At 39.6% G+C, this 21,153-nt stretch overlaps 1 protein-coding gene across 4 annotated transcripts in view; it reads left to right on the forward strand.

Annotated features, from left to right (window-relative positions):
• AHCTF1 (AT-hook containing transcription factor 1) overlaps positions 1 to 21,153 on the forward strand; it is a 90,617-nt gene that overhangs the window by 3,710 nt on the left and 65,754 nt on the right. For all 4 annotated transcript variants that reach the window (XM_063665231.1, XM_063665209.1, XM_054481834.2 and 1 more), the window contains exons 2-5: positions 10,098 to 10,225; positions 12,113 to 12,366; positions 15,113 to 15,293; positions 20,570 to 20,777. In XM_063665231.1, coding sequence (XP_063521301.1) covers positions 10,105 to 10,225; positions 12,113 to 12,366; positions 15,113 to 15,293; positions 20,570 to 20,777 — 764 coding nt within the window. In that variant the 5' untranslated portion in view covers positions 10,098 to 10,104. The remainder of the gene's footprint in view (positions 1 to 10,097; positions 10,226 to 12,112; positions 12,367 to 15,112; positions 15,294 to 20,569; positions 20,778 to 21,153) is intronic.

Here is a 21,153-nt window from a genome sequence, read left to right on the forward strand (position 1 = left end):
CTGCCTCAGCCTCCCCAGTAGCTGGGATTACAGGCGCCCGCCACCATGCCTGGCTAATTTTTTTTGTATTTTTAGTAGAGACGGGGTTTCACCGTGTTAGCCAGGATGGTCTCGATCTCCTGACCTCGTGATCTGCCTGCTTCGGGACTACAGGCGTGAGCCACCTCGCCTGGCCGAACAGTATTTAATTAAATTAATTAATTAATTAATTTTTTTTGGTGGCAGTCTTGCTCTGTCTCCAGGCTGGAGTGCAGTGGCGCGATCTTGGCTTATTGCAACCTCTGCCTCCCAGGTTCAAGCGATTCTCCTGCCTCAGCCTCCGAAGTAGCGGGGACTATAGTGCGTGCTACCACGCCCAGCTAATTTTTGTGTTTTTAGTAGAGACGGGGTTTCACCATGTTGGCCAGGATGGTCTCGGTCTCTTGACCTTGTGATCCGCCCGCCTCAGCCTCCCAAAGTACTGGGATTACAGGCTTGAGCTACCGCGCCTGGCCATGAACAGTATTTTCATTCAAAGCCGGTAGAACGTTCCTGCTCTGCCTATCTAGACTTTGGAAAGGAGTTGAAACTTTGTAAATTACTTTTCATAGGTTGCCAGTGCTGGCATGTCATAAAAGGCTAGGACTCTCTTTAATTTTGTATAGTACTGAACATAGATGTTTCATGTGTGTTTGTGTTTTCATATACCTTTATATGAGATATTGTTTCTAATAATATAATTTTTCTTTTTGAGACAATCTGGCTCTGTTGCTGAGGCTGGAGTGCAGTGGCACCATCTCAGCTCACAGCAACCTCCACCTCCCGGGTTCAAGCGATTCCCATGTCTCAGCCTCCCAAGTAGTTGGGATTACAAGCGTATGCAACTATGGCTGGCTGCTAAGTTTCATATTTTTAGTAGAGACGGGATTTCACCATGTTGGCCAGACTGGTCTCTAACGAACTCCTGACCTCAGCCGATTCTCCCGCCTTGGCCTCCCAAAGTGCTGGGATGACAGGCGTGAGCGACAGTGCCTGGCCTATTTCTTTTTTATTTTTTTTGAGATGGCGTCTTGCTCCGTCGCCCAGGCTGGAGTGCAGTGGCACGATCTCGGCTCACTGCAAGCTCCGCCTCCCGGGTTCACGCCATTCTCCCTCCTCAGCCTCCTGAGTACCTGGGACTACAGGTTCTCGCCACCACGCCCTGCTAATTTTGTTTCTGTATTTTTAGTAGAGATGGGGTTTCACCTTGTTAGCCAGGATGGTCTAGATCTCCTGACCTCATGATCCGCCCGCCTTAGCCTCCCAAAGTGCTGGGATTACAGGCGTGCGCCACCGCGGCCCGGCCATACACTTTTGTTTGTTTGTTTGTTTTGAGACTTGTTTGTTTTGAGATGGGGTTTTGCTCTTGTTGCCCAGGCTGGAGTGCAATGGTGCAGTCTCAGCTGACTGCAACCTCTGCCTCCTGGGGTCAAGTGATTCTCCTGCCTCAGCCTCCCAAGTAGCTGGGATTACAGGCATGCGCCACCACACCTGGTTAGTTTTCTGTATTTAGTAGAGACGGGATTTCACCCTGTTAGTGAGGCTGGTCTCGAACTGCTGACCTCAGGTGATCCACCCACCTCAGCTTTCCGAAGTGCTGGGATGACAGGTGTGAGCCACTGTGCCCGGCCCCTATTTCTAATAATAGTGTTTTGATGTTCTCTGTAGTGTGCTTAAATTGCAAAAGTCTTAAAACCAATTTTGCCCTGTAGATTCAAAGGCTGTTAAATTTGAAAAACTTTGATTTATTAAACATTTTTTTGAACTCCTTTGTGCTAGGCACCATGATGAAGTCTGGAGAAATAAGTACTCCTCTTTTCTAGAAGCTTGGATATGAAAGTGGGGAAGACAGAATATAGTAAAGCACAACGTTACATGTATTATTAAGTGCTGGAACCTGGATTCAAAGTTTGAATTAGAAATATGTTAGCCTATGTTGCTATAAAGGAATATGCGAAACTGGATAATTTATGAAGAAAAGAGGTTTATTTTGCCTCATGGTTCTGCAGGTTGTGCAGGCATGACACCAACAGCTGCCTGCCTTCTGGTGAGGGTCTCAGGAAGCTTCCCATCATGTCGGAAGGCAAAGGGAGAGCAGGATACTCACATGATGAGAGTGGGGAGTGAGGAGGTACCAGGCCTCTTTTTTTTTTTTTAGGACAGGGTCTCACTCTGTCGCCTAGGCTAGAATTCATTGGGGCAGTTATGGCTCGTGGCAACCTTGGCCTCCCAGGCTCAGGCAGTACCAGCAGCTGGGACTACAGGCAGGCGCCACCATACCTGGCTAATTATTTTTTGTAGAGATGAGATTTCACCATGTGGCCCAAGCTGGTGTCGAACTCCTGGGCTCAGTCAGTCTGCCTGCCTCAGCCTCCCAAAGTGCTGGGAGCCACCACGCCTGGCTTTAAACAGCCAGATCTCATGTGAATTCATTACTATGGAGAGGACACCAACCCATTCATGAGGGGTCCTCTCCCATGACCCAAACACCTCCTACCAGGTCCCGCCTCCAACACTGGGGATCACATTTCAGTGTGAGATTGGGAGGGGACAGTTATACAAACCACATTAGGTTTATTTTTTATATTTTTAGAAACAGGATCTTGCCCAGGCTGGAGTGCCATGGCCTGAGCATAGCTTACTGCAACCTCCAACTCTTGGTCTTAAGTGATCCTTCTGCCTGAGCTTCCCAGAGTGCTGGGCTTACAGGCATGAGCCATCATGTCTGGCCACAGTTTAAATACTGTGGCTTGCCGGGCGCGGTAGCTCACGCCTGTAATCCCAGCACTTTGGGAGGCTGAGGCGGCGGATCACAAGGTCAGGAGATCGAGACCATGTTGGCTAATCCGGTGAAACCCCGTCTCTACTGAAAATACAAAAAATTAGCCGGGTGTGGTGGCGGGCGCCTCTAGTCCCAGTTACTGGAGAGGCTGAGGCAGGAGAATGGCATGAACCCGGGAGGCGGAGCTTGCAGTGAGCCGAGATGGCGCCACTGCACTCCAGCCCAGGCGAGAGTTCCAGACTCCATCTCAAAACAAACAAACAAACAAACTGTGGCTTTATTCTCTTAGAGCTAGTACTTCTATATCATCTTTGTTCTGCATTCAAACAATGTAACAAAACTCACCCAGCCTAAGAAATAGAACATTTACTATATTTCATTTTCCAAAAAATGCTTATTGTGTGTTATCCTCCGGACTTTGGATTTTGTGAAAATCTTTCCAAAATTCTATTGAGATGATTTTGATTGAAGTATAGGGATCATGGAACTTTTTTGCTCATTCTCCATTAGCACTCTTTTGAATACACTTTGTAAAAAGCTACTGCATGGAATTCTGAAGGTTTTGGTTCTGGTTGATTTACTTTGGTTTTAAGTTTAGTAGGAAAAATGTGTTAACTTCAGTTCATCATTAAACTAGTTTTATCAAGCTATATAAAAGGCTGTCAGAGGGGAAAACAACATAGTAACAATGTGATTCTGGCCTTTTCCATCTGTTCCTCTAAAAATTTTTCTGGTACTAAGCTATTTAGGAGATGAATAGGATCAATTTGTGTATATAAGAGCAACTAAGACTTGAGTATAGGACCCTCATGAGGGTTTTGTATTGGAGGCTAATGGTCATAGCTTCCCATTGATGCACACACACTTTATATTAGGTTAGACTTTTGGATCTGTTTTGGATAATAAAAAGCAAACTTCTACTTTTGATGATTTGGAAATCTCCAACGTAACTTTTTAGGTTTTGTGACTTAATGGTGACATATGTGATTCAGTTTTTGAGGTAGTCTATCAAGTTTTTGTCTAGGAGATAGCATTTATAGCCTGAACAGAAAATGATAACTCATGTATTTTAATTTTTTGAGTGAATCTTTGAAATTTTTTTCCACATAAATTTTTTTAGGGGAGGGGACTAAGATGTGGAGAGAATAAGAATGACAAGCAAGAACATTAGGTTGATTTTTGCCTTGTTCCCATCCTAAGGCTACATAAATATCTACTGTATTTTTAAAGTTCTATTTTTATTATATATATATATAGTTTTTAAATTCTTCAAGTAATTATTGATTTTATAAGAAATCCAAGCCATACTGAAATGAGCAAATCACAAATTTGCATCACACAAAAATAAACGGCACTGATGTTTTGTGAATATTTCAGACATCTCTGTTTGAAGATAAACAGATGAAAGAATTCATAGAGACTATTGTGTGAAATGCTCATTTTTAGAAATAGTTAATTTCATAAGAAAACAAAGGAAAGGAATTGTTAAATTTATAATAGTTCTTTTAACGGAAATATTTCTTTATAAATTTTTGAAAGTTAAACGCATCTGTTAGAAGTGGCTGTTATCCTGTTATTTTACCACAGGTTTCAGTTTGATAGTATTGATTCTCTTGTATGAGAATGGCTTGGGCTGGGTGTTGGAACTGAATGTAGTCCTTTCTGCACTCAGTAGATAGGAGGGGGAGTGCTGAGAAACGGTAATGACTTGTACCTTGGATCTCTCTTTTGTCAGATTTATATTCTATGCCTTTGGGCCTTCACCTTTCTCCCAAAACAGCAGCACAGTTCCCTGAAACATGGCCCTCTGCTCAGGTCCTGTGGCATAGTATGTAATTAGGGACTTCCAGACCTGGAGTTTTCCCGGGGTTATCTATTTCCCCCTTCATTTTACTTCACCCCCCACACACCGAAGGATGTTAGAATTCTCTGGGTTTTGTGAACTCACCTTTCTTCTGTACCTGCTTCTGTGTGCTACGCGCGCGCACACACACACACCCACGCACTTCATTTGCTAGATATTAGGGGAGGAATGTAATGTGTGACTTCTACCACTTCACTCTACCAGTGTGTAATGTCTTTGCTGCAGATGAGTAGCACATTATACCAGAAATGTTTATTGAATAGTCCACATGTCCGCTCTGAATTGAAATATCCAAATAGCTTTTTATCATCTGCTAAACTTAGTGATTCTGTGTCTAGATTATTTTATCTGTTTCGTTGACCTGTTTGTCCATTCTAGCCTATATCGCATTGTTTCAGTTATTATAATTTTATTTACTTATTTATTTTTTGGGACAGAGTCTTGCTGTCACCTAGGCTGGAGTGCAGTGGCACAATTTTGGCCCACTGCAACCCTTGAGTCCTAGGTTCAAGTAGTTCTCATGCCTCAGCCTCCCGAGTAGCTGGGATTACAGACGCATGTCACCATGCCCAGCTAATTTTTGTATTTTTAGTAGAGATGGGGTTTCACCATGTTAGTCAGGCTGTTCTCAAACTCCTGACCTCTCAGGTGATCCGCCTACCTTGGCCTCCCAAAGTGCTGGGATTACAGGCATGGGCCACCGTGCCCAGCCTATCTTTTTTTTTACTATTTGATTAAATAAAAAGTTCTTCTTCATTCTCCTTTGGTTGTATTTAGTATTTGGCTATTAAGAATACTATTGATAGGCTATTAAGAATACTATTGATACTTTTTTTTTTTTTTTTTGAGACGGAGTCTCGCTCTGTCGCCCAGGCTGGAGTGCAGTGGCGCCATCTCGGCTCACTGCAAACTCTGCCTCCCGGGTTCACGCCATTCTCCTGCCTCAGCCTCCCGAGTAGCTGGGACTACAGGCACCTGCCACCACGCCCGGCTATTTTTTTTGTATTTTTAGTAGAGACAGGGTTTCACCGTGTTATCCAGGATGGTCTCGATCTCCTGACCTCGTGATCCGCCCGCCTCAGCCTCCCAAAGTGCTGGGATTACAGATGTGAGCCACCGCGCCCGGCCTGTTGATACTATTGATAGGTGTCTCACACCTGTAATCCCAGCACTTTGGGAGGCTGAGGCAGGAGGATTGCTTGAACCCAGGAGTTCGAGACCATCATGGGCAACATAGTGAGACCTCATTTCTACTAAAAAAAGAAAAAAATTAGCCAGGCATGGTGGCATGAGACGAGAGGATTGCTAGAGCCCAGGAAATTGAGGCTGCATTGAGCTCTGATAATGCCACTGCACTCCAGCCTGGGTGACAGAGTGAGACCCTGTCTAAAAAAAAAACCCAAAAAACTGCAACAGAATATTGTTGATATACAGTGTACCTTCTTGCACGTGTCTTTTCCCTTTTATTTGAGACAGAGTCTTGCTCTGTCACCCGCGCTGGAGTGCAGTGGTGCAATCTCTGCTTACTGCAACCTCCGCCTCCTGGGTTCAAGCAATTCTCCTGTCTCAGCCTCCTGAGTAGCTGGGACTACAGGCACATACTGCCATGCCCGACTGATTTTTGTATTTTTAGTAGAGATGGGGTTTCACCATACTGGTTGGGCTGGTCTTGAATTCCTGACCTCAGGTGATCCACCCGCCTAGGCCTCCCAAAGTGCTGGGATTGCAGGCGTGAGCCACTGTGCCCAGCCCTGTATATGTTTTCAACATGGATATGTAACAAAGTCTAAAATATACCAATGTGTCGTTATTCTCTCAGGCAGTAAGAAGACTGTATGGTTTATTTAAACCCCACACAGCCATTATTATTGTTGTGTAGTCAGTGTTTAGATTTTTTTCTGTATATGTACCAGTACTTCGACATCATCATTCTTGCTGCCTCTCAGACCTCCTATCTGATCTCTATTCTACCTGAAGCCTTCTTGAATCCTTTAACATTTCCTTTAACATTTCCTTTAAGCAAACTTTTTTGTCTAAAAACATATTTCGTATTTGTTAAGGATCCTTTCAGTAATATATAATTATGTTGGCAGTTACTTTTGGTTAGACTTCGGAAGATATTCCAGAATTCTGATTTCCACTACTGTTGTTGAGTCATTTCTCTTTTTTTGGTAGTGCCTAGGATTCATTGGACTTCCTGACTCAGGGAATCGGTGTGTCTATAAATCTGGGAAATGTATTGCTTCTTCCTATTAGTATTATATTTTTGGGAGGATTCTGATTAGGCATATCTTAGATCTTCCTTATGTTATCTATAATTTAAAACTACTCATTCCTTTGTGCTGCATTCTGAATAAGTTTTGGGGGCTTCTAGTTTACTTTTTTACTTATCCTTTGAGTTTGTTTTTGTTGAGTATTAAGTAGGTACAAAATAATTTATTTGGTGAGTGGGTGCAAAAGAATATAAGCTAGAGAAGATCACGGTGCAGTGAATACCTGTGTACTCAGCACCAAGTTCTAGAGAAAGAACATTACCACTACTTCAGAGTCCCTCGTATATTCTTCCGCTTTCCCTCTCAAATCCACTGTGGATTCTGTGTTTATTTTTTCCTTGTTTTTTTTCATAGTTTGGTCATGTTTGCATCCTTAAGCAATATTTTGCTTAGTTCTGCGTGTCTTTTTAACCTCATGTAAATGTCATTTTCCGTGTATTTTCTGCTGCTTTTATTTTTATTATTATTTATTTATTGTGTCAGAGTTTCACTCTTGTTGCCCAGGCTGGAGTGCAATGCCGTGGTCTTGGTTCACTGCAACCTCCGCCTCCCAGGTTCAAGCGATTCTCCTGCCTCAGCCTCCCAAGTAGCTGAGATTACAGGCATGCACCACCACGCCCAGCTGATTTTTTTTTTGGTATTATTAGTAGAGATGGGGATTCACCATGTTGGCCAGGCTAGTCTTGAACTCTAGACCTCAGGTGATCCACCTGCCTTGGCCTCCCACAATGCTGGGATTATAGGCGTGAGCCACTGTGCCTGGATGCTTTTATTGTTTAATAATTTTTTTTTTTTTTTTTTTTGAGATGGAGTCTCACTCTGTCGCCCAGGCTGGAGTGCGGTGGCACCATCTCGGCTCACTGCAAGCTCCGCCTCCCAGGTTCACGCTATTCTCCTGCCTCAGCCTCCCGAGTAGCTGGAACTACAGGCGCGTGCCACCACGCCTGGCTAATTTTTTGTATTTTTAGTAGAGACAGGGTTTCACCTTGTTAGCCAGGATGGTCTCGATCTCCTGACCTCATGATTCGCCGCCTCAGCCTCCCAAAGTGCTGGGATTACAGGTGTGAGCCACCGCGCCCGTCCGGTTTAATAATATATTCTGACATTCATTCATATTGTTGCATGTAGCTGTGATTCATTCTCGTTGCTCCATTGAATTTTTATACCCGTTGAGTTTTAGTTTTTATTTAATTTTTCATTTTTAGAAATTTTATTTTTTCAAATCTATTTGATTTTTTCTTTATAACATTTGCAGTTTCTTATCAAGCTAAATCACTGATTTACACAAATATATTAGACATTTACTTTCTAATCTCTGGTAATTTCAATATCTGAAGTCCTCAATAATCTGATTCCGCTGGCTATTGATATCCTTGTGTGTGTTTTTTTTTTGTTTTTTTTTTTTTTTTTGGGACAGTCTCGTCAGGCTGGAGTGCAGTTGCACAGTCTCGGCTCACTGCAACTGCCTCCTGGGTTCAAGCGATTCTCCTGCCTCAGCCTCCTGAGTAGCTGGAATTACAAGCGTATGCCTCCACGCCCGGCTAATTTACTTTTGTATTTTTAGTAGAGACGGGTTTTCACCGTGTTGTCCAGGATGGTCTGGATCTCTTGACCTCATGATCCACCTGCCTCGGCCTCCCAAAGTGGTGTTACAGGCATGAGCCACCGTGCCCGGCTCTGTGAGCTTATTTTCTTTGTTGCTTTAACTTTGAGAATTCTTTGAGATTCCAGAGGATATGTGGTTGTTTCTGTGGATTGCTTGGAGCAACCAACCTGAAAATACTTGATAATAAAATTTCTTCTCTTGAGGATTTTTTTTTCTTTTTTTTTTGAGAGGGAGTCTTGCTTGCTCTGTCGCCGAGGCTAGAGTGCAGTGAGGCTCACTGCAACCTCCACCTCCTGGGTTCAAGTGATTCTCCTGCTGCAGCCTCCCAAGTAGCTGGGACTACAGGTGTGTGCCACCATGCCTGGCTAATTTTTTGTATTTTTAGTAGAGACAGGGTTTCACCATGTTAGCCAGGATGGTGTCGATCTCCTAACCTCGTGATCCGCCTGCCTCAGCCTCCCAAAGTGCTGGGATTACAGGCATGAGCCACCACGCCCGGCCTCTTGAGGATTTCCATATAACCTAGCTTGAATTCTGGCCACACATTTGTATGAAAGAAAATGTTGTCTTTCTGAGTAAGAGACTCAGAGCCATGGTTGATGTGGACAGCTTTATTGTACCCATCCTGTACAATGTGTATTGTTCTTGCTCACCTTTAGGCTGATGTAGCCTGGCAGAGTTTAATGGGGTTGAGGGAGGCGCTTATTAGTTCTCTTTGCCCTAGGCTTTATCTTTTGCCCTTGGATCTTAGAGTGCCTAGAATAAGATCAGGGTTCCCAGGACTGGATTTGATAGCTAACCAACTCAGATGGCTAAAATCTTTCTGTATTTTAATTAGTATTTTTGGTTGTTTATAATGGGAGTAGTCATTCTGGAAATCTGACCTTCTAAATGACAGACAACTTTATGCATATATTTTTTCTATCCTGCAAAAGATATGTACCAAACTTGATTTCTGGGGTTTCTGTGAATTTATACATTTTTCATGGACTTAAAACCCTTTACTGAAGAAGTGATTTTTCTAAAAGACACCAATCACTTTTTCTTTTTTCTGTGGGCAGGATGGTGGTGGTGAAGTGTTCTTTGCAAGGAGGTTAGACAATGAGATGAATTGCACTGAACTAGTGTTTAAAGAATCTAGGGAATAATGTATATCCTTAGTACGTCTGGCTTAATGAATGTTTACTTTCCTAAAGCTGTTTGGGAAATATTTTCTTAGGAGACAATAGAATACCTTGGTCCCAGATGCTTGTCATTTATTTTTGAGACTGGAGTTTGCTCTGTCGCCCATGCTGGAGTGAAGTGGCACAATCATAGCTCACTGGAGGCGTAGCCTCGAACTTCTGGGATCAGTTCATCCTCCTGCCTCAGCCTCCCAAGTAGCTGGGACTTAAAGGCGTGAGCCTTCGCATCTGGCCAATGTGTATTTTGTAACCAGATTTTAGTTTTTCTTTATTTTGTTGGTGGCTTTTACTGTTTTTCCTGGCTGAAGATAATCAAGTGTATTGTCTACAAATGTGTCATAATAATGTTTTCTTTTAAAAATATTTACAGTGGAAGTATGCGAGACTTAAGAGCTCAAGTGACTAGTGGTCTTCTGCCATTTCCAGAAGTGACTCTTCAAGCCCTTGGAGAAGACGAAATAACATTAGAATCTGTGCTTCGTGGAAAGTTTGCTGCGGGTAAACATAATGTTACTGAACATTTACTAATACAATTGATTTGTAAGATAAATAATAATAAGTATATATTGTAGTTTCTTTATGTGGAAGAAGAAAGAGCAGAACCTGAGTGATCTTAAATATATAACATCTACAGTTACATATATAACATCTATAAGCTCTTAAACACGTTATCAGTGAACCTCTGATTGGGGGGTTATAGTTAATTTTTCCTTATTAAAAATCTCATGTGTTTTGTATCTTAGTATTATCTATGTTTGGGAAGTAGAAGTAACATGCAACTAGTTTTTCTTTATAATTAGGAAGTTTTATTGGTGATGAGTTTGGATTAGAACCTGAACAGTATCATGAGTAGAAAAGTCCAGGGCCCTAGATGTTATAAAATTTTCAGAAAATCTCATTTTCTGATTTCATATACCTGAATAAGATCTCAATGTGTAACTTAGATTGTGTAATACACCAGAGAACCATACTAAAGGAAGGCTTTCTCTTATAGATCTTGTTCTAATGAAAGATATTGCAGAAGACTTTTCTGAAAATAAGTTTCGTAGCCGTCTTCCCAGCAGGCAGAGAGCAAAACATATGTATCAGTCATTTCTCTCTTTACAGTGCCATACTCTTGAATGTTAAAAGGAGCAACAGTACTTTCTATATGCCAGGCATTGTATAATGACTTCATTGGAGTAGGTGTAAAACTTCTCTAAGTAGCCACTGTTCTGTGTAACTGAGAATGAAATAGTTTATTTGATCCCAGTTACACAGGTAAGTGGCGGAAAGGATCTTGGAACCTTGGCGTTCTCAGACCCCATTGTGCCATGCTACTTTCTTAAACTGTGGCCTCCCTTAGCGATAAACTTACATATCCAACTAATGTACTTGGATGCTTGATGGACATCTCAAATTTAGAAGTTACCGTTCATCTGGTTGCTCAAGCAGAAATTCGGAGTCTGTACTTGATTCTTGTTTTACTCACCTCCCTGTGTCTCATTCATCAGCAAGCAAATCCAATTAGTTCTCCCTCTAAGTTGAATCTCCAGTCAACCCACTTTTCTCTATTCGGTCACCAAGCAGGTGTCATCTTCCACCCAGTGCTGCTGCTCTGTGCTTCTCCTTGTCCATTCTTTGCTTAGCAGCTGGAGTAACATTTAAAAACATGCATAAATCAGATAGTTACTGACTTGATTTAAATCAGATGGTCACCTCTGTGACTTTACATTGCAGGCAGAGTGAAATCCAAACATGACTAATAGGCAGAGAAGAGGTTCTGATACTTCCTGTCATTATGCTAGTTATGTCTTAATTTCTCAATTGGACTGTGAACTCTTTAGGGATAGAATAATATGTTCTATTTTATAACTGCGTAACTTCTAGTTTAAATCGTTTAAGCCTTAGTAGTTAAAGCATGAGTTTTGGAGTTAAACAGGCTTGGGATCTACTTCTGCCTGTGCTACTTTTTGACTTTGGGAAAGTTAAACAGTATTCAGGTTTAGCTGCCTTATCTCTACATTGAGGTGTGATAAGGAATAAATGAGATAACATATTCAAGCACATACCATGGTGGCTTTTACTGAATGAGTGTTACTGTTATTATTACTTGAGATGAAGTCTTGCTCTGTCTCCCAGGCTAGAGTGCAGTGGCACGATCTCGGCTTACTGCAAGCTCTGCCTCCCAGGTTCACACCACTGAATGACTATTATTATTGTAATGATAGTTGCTTGATTAAAAGTTTGAGGATCACTATGTTGTATAAATGCTTAGATTTCAATGTGGAGATAATATGTAAAGTTTTATGTAATGAACATACAGTTGTATGTAAATGAGCTAACTGTTATTGCATTTTTTTGTGTATATACAATATTAAAATAAGCAATTTTTTTTTCTTCTAGGGAAAAATGGACTTGCTTGCTTGGCTTGTGGTCCACAACTTGAGGTAGTAAACTCTATAACAGGAGAGCGATTGTCTGCTTACAGATTCAGTGGAGTCAATGAACAGCCTCCTGTAGTTTTAGCTGTGAAAGAATTTTCTTGGCAGAAGAGAACTGGATTATTAATAGGATTGGAAGAAACAGAAGGGAGTGTTCTCTGTCTTTATGACCTTGGAATATCAAAAGTCGTTAAAGCAGTTGTTCTTCCTGGAAGGGTAGGTACTGTTTAAGATACCTGGACATTGTCTTTCAAAACTGAACCCCTGCTGGTTATATAGGTGTGTTACTTTGTGAAATTTCACTGACCCGCAACATTTACAATTTGTATACTTTTATGTAAATGTGTTACTCTTAGGTAAAGTGTTTAGAATAAAAATGAGGTTAAAGATGATATGTTATTCAAGGAACTTAACATTTAAAATGTAACTTTCTTATTGGTTAAAACGTTCCAGAGTAAAAATAGCAATGACATGTAATGTTCTGATACTCTTTTTTTGTGAAAAGTATCATCTAAATCTTGTTCTTATCTCCAGTTGTGTTCTGTGAGGACACTCAAAGTTTATAAAAATGTATTCATTACTATGTAGTTTTTAAAATGTTTTTACCTTTTAAATTGGAGACAATAGTCTTGGATTGGAGCATTATGGAAAATATATGTTAGATTCCCAGGATGAATAAATTGAACTTGGCCTGTGCTTTTAGAGAGCTTATAGTCTAGTGGGAGAAGACAAATGAATAAGACTAGCATAAATATAGTGAATACTTTTAATAAATTTAAGCACTTGGAACATGTAGAATGGATAATTTCTAGTCAAAAGAGTTGGACATTTTAGATAAAGAGACTGGCATGGAAAAATAATAGTACATGGAGCATTTGGGAAACTAGACTTGATTTAGAATGGCTGAGGGAGGGATGAGGGGAAGGAAGAATAGGGGGCCAGAAATGGTGAGGATTTAGATTGTGAATGGCCTTGTTTGTAATTAGGGGCTCCTTTGAAATCAACGGTGAAGTAATTTTTTTTTTTTTTTTTTTTTTTTTTTGAGACGGAGTCTCGCTCTGTCAGCAGGCTGGAGTGCAGTGGCACGATCTCGGCTCACTGCAACCTCCGTGTCAGGGTTCAAGTAATTCTCCTGCCTTAGCCTCCTGAGTAGTTGGGACTACAGGCATGCACCACCACGCCCAGCTAATTTTTGTATTTTTAGTAGAGATGGGATTTCACCATGTTGGCCAGGCTGCTCTCGATCTCTTGACCTCGTGATCCACCTGCCGTAGCCTCCCAAAGTGCTGGGATTACAGGCATGAGCCACCACACCTGGCCAGTGGTGAAGTAATTTTAAGTAGAACTCATGTAAAAGGCTTGCTTGGATTGGGTCAGAGAGGATATTGTGAGAATAGAAACAAGGAGACTGTTGCCATTCGGGTCAATAATGATGAGGAGCTGAACCAAGGAAATGACAGTAGAAATAGAGAAGATGGGGCAGATTCAGAACACATACAGAAGGAAACATGGACACTCATGGATCGTTTGGATGAGGAATTGAGAAGAAACAAGGTTCCTGAACTGGTTGCTCAGTTGAATGGATGGTTGGTGTATGGAAGAGAGAATATAGAATAAGGAAAAGATAGGGGGAGTAGCGATAGACACTTTCAGAAGTTCAACCTACTAGCTATTTTTTGGGTAGGGTGCAGTATACACTCCTAAATATGGTTATTTTTAATTGTCTTCTAAAATTAAGGTAATAGTATTAATCACTTCATATAGTATTTGTATGAGGAATGCAAACTTAGATTCGCTACTGCTCACTGAGGAATTGAATATGCTTTAGTATTTATAGACATTATTACAGTAATTAGAAAAGAAAAAGTGATGAAGTTACAGCTTTCAGAATTAGAAACACTGAGTAATGTTTTGTATACTGATATAGAGAAAGAGCCAGGCTTTTGTCTGTAGTAAGTTACAGGCTGAAAAAAACTTAATCTTATTAACACATAAATCATTGATATCAGATATTTTCTTTTCTTGCCAGAACATTCATCAGTACAGGTTGAGAATCCCCTATCCGAAATGCCTGGGACTAGAAATGTTTTAGATTTTGGACTTTTGGATTTGGATGTTTAACCTGTATTAGCATAGAAATCACCAAACATTTTATCATGTATCATACCTAATTAATTTTTATGAATTAATAGGAAACTGAAGGAAAGACAAGTATAAAATATGGATGACTAGTTACAGACATTTAAAATTTGACTCATGAGATGAGGGGGAAAAATATGACTCCATAAAATAGCTAAAGTATAGTTTTCTTTAAATAATAGCAATTCTTGTTAAGTGTCTGATCCAGTGACTGCCAGAGTTTTATATGAAGTCCAATAGAAAGGTTAGACCAGTCTTTAAGGTATAAAGAGGACTTAAAATATCTTTTTTTGTTGTTGTTTTTTAAAGAGTAAACAGTAAATTTTTCTGGAATGATTAGTTTTTACTCTTAGGAGAACAGGCCATAGAATCCTAGAGTAGCTGTTTAAGAGCTTTAAAGTGAGAACAATTTAGGTTTGCATTTTATGCGTAATGATTTTATGGCTTGAATAACTAGAGTAACTTTCTAAGCCTCAGGTTATTTCATCTTTAAAGAGAAGTAATCACACATAGTCTACTATGGAAGCATTGTCGTGAACATTGAATGAGCCGGGTAACACAGTACCTGGCATATAGAAGCTCTCAGTCAACATCAGTTGTGAGTCCAACTGCGTGACTTTTCTATGTATTGAGTAATGGTGTAATTCCTAGTATATCTGAAGATTTCATTATTCAGATCACAAGTATCAAATGCAAATTTACTCTATTTTATAGTCTTAAATCTATTATAACTGATAACCTGCTTTAACTTAAATTTATTGTGTTGTTAATTATATTTTCTTACTTTGCAGAAGAAAAGCAAATCATGTATTATGTTTTCTAGGTAACAGCTATTGAACCTATAATTAATCATGGAGGAGCCAGTGCAAGCACTCAGCATTTACATCCAAGTCTGCGATGGCTTTTTGGAGTGGCAGCTGTGGTCACTGATGTTGGACAGATCCTTCTTATTGACCTATGTTTGGATGACTTGTCATGCAATCAAAATGAAGTTGAAGCATCAGGTAATCAGTTCTTTACTTGAAACCAAAAATGGAGCACCTGGATATTCTGATGCAATATTTTTTAAAGTAGCCAAATTTTTTAATAGCAGCTGGAGTAAAATAAAAAATATCTTCCTATCTATAAAAAAAAAGGTATTTTAAAATCTTTTTTATTGTCTGGACCTGAGCACAGTGGATACTTCTTGCATAAGATACTGTTTTGTTGATCAAGTGTTCATATGTTCTCAAGTAGGCCTTGAGAAAGGTAGTGATAATTGATTTTATTTGTTTCCATGTACATACCTGAATAAGATCTATTCTTAAGTAAATGCTGGAATAAGGGCTAAATATAAGAAATCTTGAGCCTTATCAGCCAATATGAAATTACCCAGCAATGTAGGATCTAACATAGTGTTTTTGGCATATTGTTTATGTTTCTGTGGTAACACCAAGATAGAAATAAAATAATAGGAAATAACAGTAATTAAAAGTCTTTCTCACAAAATAGCATCCTAAAATAGAAGTAATTCTATTCAAATTCAAAGAAAATGAAACACTTTTTCTCCTTTAAATGCTTGTATTTATAAAATTACTTTTTTTCAAGTGCTTTCAGTTTTTGAAAATTATGGGACTCTGGTTTATGAAGAAAGGAAGAGCTAACCTTAAAATGTGTTTTTTACTCTTAATTTTTAGAAAAGGACTGTTTGACCCTAAAAAATTTTGTCTTGGGCTTTGTGAGGACGTTCTTGGTTTTTTTTTTTTTTTTGAGACGGATTCTCACTCTGTTGCCAGGCTGGAGTGCAGTGGCGCGGTCTCGGCTCACTGCAGCCTCTGCCTCCTGGGTTCAAGCGATTCTCCTGCCTCAGCCTCCCAAGTAGCTGGGATTACAGGCATGTACCACCATGCCTGGCTAATTTTTGTAATTTTAGTAGAGATGGGGTTTCACCATGTTGGCCAGGCTGGTCTTGAACTCCTGACCTTGTGATCCACCCGCCTCGGCCACCCAAAGTGCTGGGATTACAGGCTTGAGCCACCGTGCCCGGCCGGTTTTTTTTTTTTTTTTTTTTTTTTGGAGATGGCGTCTCGCTCTGTTGCCAGGCTGGAGTGCAGTGGCGTAATCCCGGCTCACTGCAACCTCCGCCTCCCGTGTTCAAGCGATTCTCCTGCCTCAGCCTCCTGAGTAGCTGAGATTACAGGCACACTCCACCATGCCTGGCTAATTTTTGTATTTTTTTTTTTTTTTTTTTTTAGTAGAGATGGGGTTTCACCATATTGGCCAGGATGGTCTCGATCTCTTGACCTTGTGATCCGCCCGCCTTGGCCTCCCAAGTGCTGGGATTACAGGTGTGAGTCACCACACCCCGCACATTCTTGATTTTTAAAGCAAGCCTAGAATATCAGTGTAGCTGTTTTCATTTATGGAGCAGCTCAGAAATAGATACAAACTATCAACATTTTATCTAGTTTATAATGAACATAACTAATAAAAATTGTCAGTGTATTAAAAAACCGATTAAAACTGCGAGTGGTGGAACCTGGACGGGGAGGTTGCAGTGAACCGAGATGGCGCCACTGCACTCCAGCCTGGGCGACAGAGCGAGAATCCATCTCAAAGAAAACAAAAATAAAAAAACTGCAAGTGGTAAAAACTATACTTAACAAGAAATGGAAGAGCCAAAATCATCTGAACAAAACTTAAATATGCAAAATCAGACCTGAAAAAATTTGATTTGGCAGAAATAATGGTCATACACACACTTTAAAATATCTTCCTAGAAGAGCCGGGCGCGGTGGCTCATGCCTGGAATCCCAGCACTTTGGGAGGCCAAGGCGGGTGGATCACTTGAGGTCAGGAGTTTGAGACCAGCCTGACCAACATGGAGAAACCCCGTCTCTACTAAAAAATATAAAATTAGCTGGGTGTGGTGGCGTATGCCTCTAATCCCAGCTACTCAGGAGGCTGAGGCAGGAGAATCACTTGAACCTGGGAGGTGGAGGCTGCAGTGAGCTGAGACTGCGCCATTGCATTCCAGCCTGAGCAACAAGAGTGAAACTCCATCTCAAAAAAAAAAAAAAAAAACTTCATAGAAGCTATACCTTAAAATTTGGTATGTATACAAACCTGATTGATTAATAAAATTTTTGTGTAAAGTTTAAATGAAAAGAATTGATTAGCAAAAGCAACAACTAAAAATGAATTTATAGATTATCAAATAGTTTGACTGTTTTTTATGGAAGATTAATCAAAGAAGTAGGCTTGATGGGCTTTTGTTTCAGAGTATATTTTGTGGTTGTAGGTGTAAGGCTAATTAAAATGCTTATATTCATAATGAATATTCAAGTCAAGTCAATTCAATATGGTAGCGTTAAAACATCCTTCATTTCAGAAGTCAGTAATCAGTAGGTGCACAAGGATAATTTTATAACGAAAGTCTCTGGATTGTGATCAGAACCATTTCTCAATTTTGAGAATTAGGAAGCAGTTGGACTTTATAGCACAAAAAATTAAGCTTTAGGGTTTAATGCAAAATAAATTTTATTGATTACAAAAGTAATTTATGATGACAACTGTTTAGGTTTCACTGAAATACACCAAGGTAGGAAATGAAGTTCCAAACATACAGCATAAATATTGTTCTGCAACTTCCCCAAACTTAACCGGTTTCTTATACATCTTTCCACGTCAGAACACATAGGACTTACCCATTTCTTTTGAGTAAATTTGTAGTATCCCATTGTGTGAACTGTTTATTGTGGCAAAATCTAATCTCTTCCTCTGAAAAAGACATCAGAAGCAGAAGTGATTTGGGAGTGGGGGCCCTGTTCTAGGACAGTGGGATGTGATTTTTCCCCCTTTATAACAATGAGAGAATCTGCTCTTGCACAGTGGTTATATTAATATATGAGTCTGAGCTTTTTTATTTTTTTATTGAAGATTTCAGACATCTTCAGATAGTTAGAAGAATACAAGTTCCCATAAACCCATCACCCAAATTCAAGTTAATTTTCAACATTTACTATATGTGTGTCTGTTTAGTTCATTCCCCTTTCCTCCTTTCCCTCTTTTATTCTGTGTTAGTTTAAAGCAAATAGGGATATTTTATTACATAATCATAATGCCAATAACACTTCTTTGGTATAGTCTGTTATCTATACTATAATCAAATTGATGTGATTATCCAAAGCATCTTTTTACATTTGGATTGTTTGGATTGGAATTCAAACACAGTCTGCACATTAATTGCATTTGACAGTTAAGTCTCAAGTCTCCTTGAATGTACAGCAATCCTCTTTCTGTCCTCTCTGGTTTTATTTTTAGTGCCATTGACTTGCTGAAGTTATCTGATAGAATGTTCCACATTTTGGAATTAACTGTGGTTTCATGTGGTATCATTTTCGATTTTCTGCAAAAGTAAATTAGCTCTGGTTATAGATTAAGGTTTAATATTTTGGCAAGGTACTTTGGAAGTGCTGAGTACTGCATATTGTATCACATCAGGAGACACATAGTGTCTAGTAGTTTCAATTAGCGATCAGTGGATTCACATGGTGACAGCATGATCCATCCTTTTTAAAGTCTCTCATCAACTTTAAACTAGTGGTTCTCAACAGGGGGTGAATTTTGTCCTCCAGGAGATGTTTGGCAATCTTAGAAGACATTTTTGATTGTTACTGCTGGTGCTACTTGCTACTAGTAGTTAGAGACTAATGATGTGGCTTAGCGTCCTACAGTGTACAGGATAGCCCTCTGCAGGGTAGTTCCCCCTTATCTGTGAGGGATACGTTCCAAGAACCCCAGTGGATGCCGAAACCACAACTAGTACTGAACCCTGCACACATTATGATTTTTCCTTATTAAGTCAAGAACTTTGACCTTTTCATTTAAAGGAAGCACTTTACAGCTTCTCTTTGGCATATCTGAATTGCCAGCATGACCACTCTTGTGCTTTGAGGCCATTGTTAAGTCAAATAAGGGTTACTTGAACACAAGCACCACAATACTGTGACAGTTGATCTGATAACCAAGATGGCTACTAAGGGTGGCTTATACAGTGTGGATACACCAGACAAAGGTATGATTTATGTCCCTTTGATGGTAGCAGATTTCATCATACCACTCAGAGCAGCATGCAATTTAAAACTTAGGAATTTTTTTTTTTTTTTTTTTTTTTGAGAGGCTGGAGTGCAGTGGAACAATCTTGGCTCACTGCAACCTCTGCCTCCTGGGTTCAAGTGATTCTTCTGCCTCAGCCTCCCAAGTAGCTGGGACTACAGTTGCACGCCGCCACGCCTGGCTAATTTTTTTGTATATATATTTTTTTTTTTAGTAGAGACTGGGTTTCACCGTGTTAGCCAGGATGGTCTCAATCTCCTGACCTCGTGATCCGCCCACCTCGGCCTTCCAAAGTGCTGAGATTACAGGTGTGAGCCACCAAGCCCGGCCTAAGATTCTTGGATAAGTCCCTTATTTCATTAAGGGCTGCAAAATGATGAGTTTTATGTTCTGTCAATATAAAGAATAATTTTCTCATTAATTAGGGCTTTCTGGTCACTCTGAAACACAATGTCTACAGAACAGGCAGGATAAATGTTTAGTATTAAGTACTAATTTTCAGAGTAAGCAAGTGATACCTAGTTACTTCCAATTGTTCAATATAAGATCTTTTGTAGGTGCGGAGGGTAGGCTTCCCCCTTGCCCCACCCCTCTGTTTTTTTTTTTTTTTTTTTTTTGGTATCACTGTGAATTTTTCAGGTTTGGCATATTTAATGTGTTTCATTAATTTTATTGTTTTTGATGCCTAAAATGTCCTGTCATTGGTAATGAGAGCCCCTTCATGTTGTATAATACATTCCCTTTCATCTGTGATAGCTTCCTGGATTACTGGCATAAGATGTGCCAGGCTCATTTTATGTATTTTCTTCCCCCTGACCGGGAATCAGCCATTGCTCCAAGGAAGGTATTTAGGTAGTAGTTCTAAATTTCAATAGAGAAATAAATCAGTTTTATTTATGGTTGTTAACCCTAAAAAAATTCTATCTTAGATAATATTTAAGATGTACTGAGAGAATTTTTTAATATTATATAATTGAATGTATTTTTTAAATTATGGTATTTAAATAGATAAGGACGGCAATTTTCTAGTTTAACATACTTTTTTGTTATCACTAATCTTTTAATTTCAATTAACTTCATTTAACTCAGTTGACTTCATTTGCAGCTTGAATAATGGATGACATATTTGCTTTTAATGCTGTTTCTAGTTTTTTAACTTCATTTGTCTAATTTGTGGTTTTAGATCTTGAAGTTCTAACTGGCATCCCAGCTGAAGTACCACACATTAGAGAAAGTGTGATGAGAGAAGGGCGCCATCTGTGTTTCCAGTTAGTAAGTCCAACAGGAACAGCTGTTTCAACTCTTAGTTACATAAACAGGACAAATCAGCTTGCTGTAGGTTTTTCTGATGGCTATCTAGCACTTTGGAACATGAAAAGCATGAAAAGAGAGTAAGTATAACTTTTTTCCCTTATTTGATTATAGGTAGTTTCTTTTTGCATATAGCTTATACTCAGTTACTAATATTTGAAAGCATAGTGAGAAAAGGGTGGGTAGATTAATGATTGAATGAATGATTGAGTATGACTAATTTTTCATGGCATTAAATCAATGTGAATACCATAAAGGAGTGACTTAGCACATGAATTTAGCTTTATTTTTTTTCAGTGTTTATTTAAAAGGCATTACAGTCATGTGTTTAACATGCTAGTAAAGCTTGTCTTTGTAACTTTACAACGTTTTGGTCAACAACAGGCCTTATATAAGAAAGGGGTCTCAAAATTTTACTGTATTTTGATTGTACCTTTTTAATGTTTAGATACATAA

The sequence above is a fragment of the Pongo pygmaeus genome, chromosome 1, assembly GCF_028885625.2.
Source record: "Pongo pygmaeus isolate AG05252 chromosome 1, NHGRI_mPonPyg2-v2.0_pri, whole genome shotgun sequence".
Taxonomy (NCBI): Eukaryota; Metazoa; Chordata; class Mammalia; order Primates; family Hominidae; genus Pongo; species Pongo pygmaeus.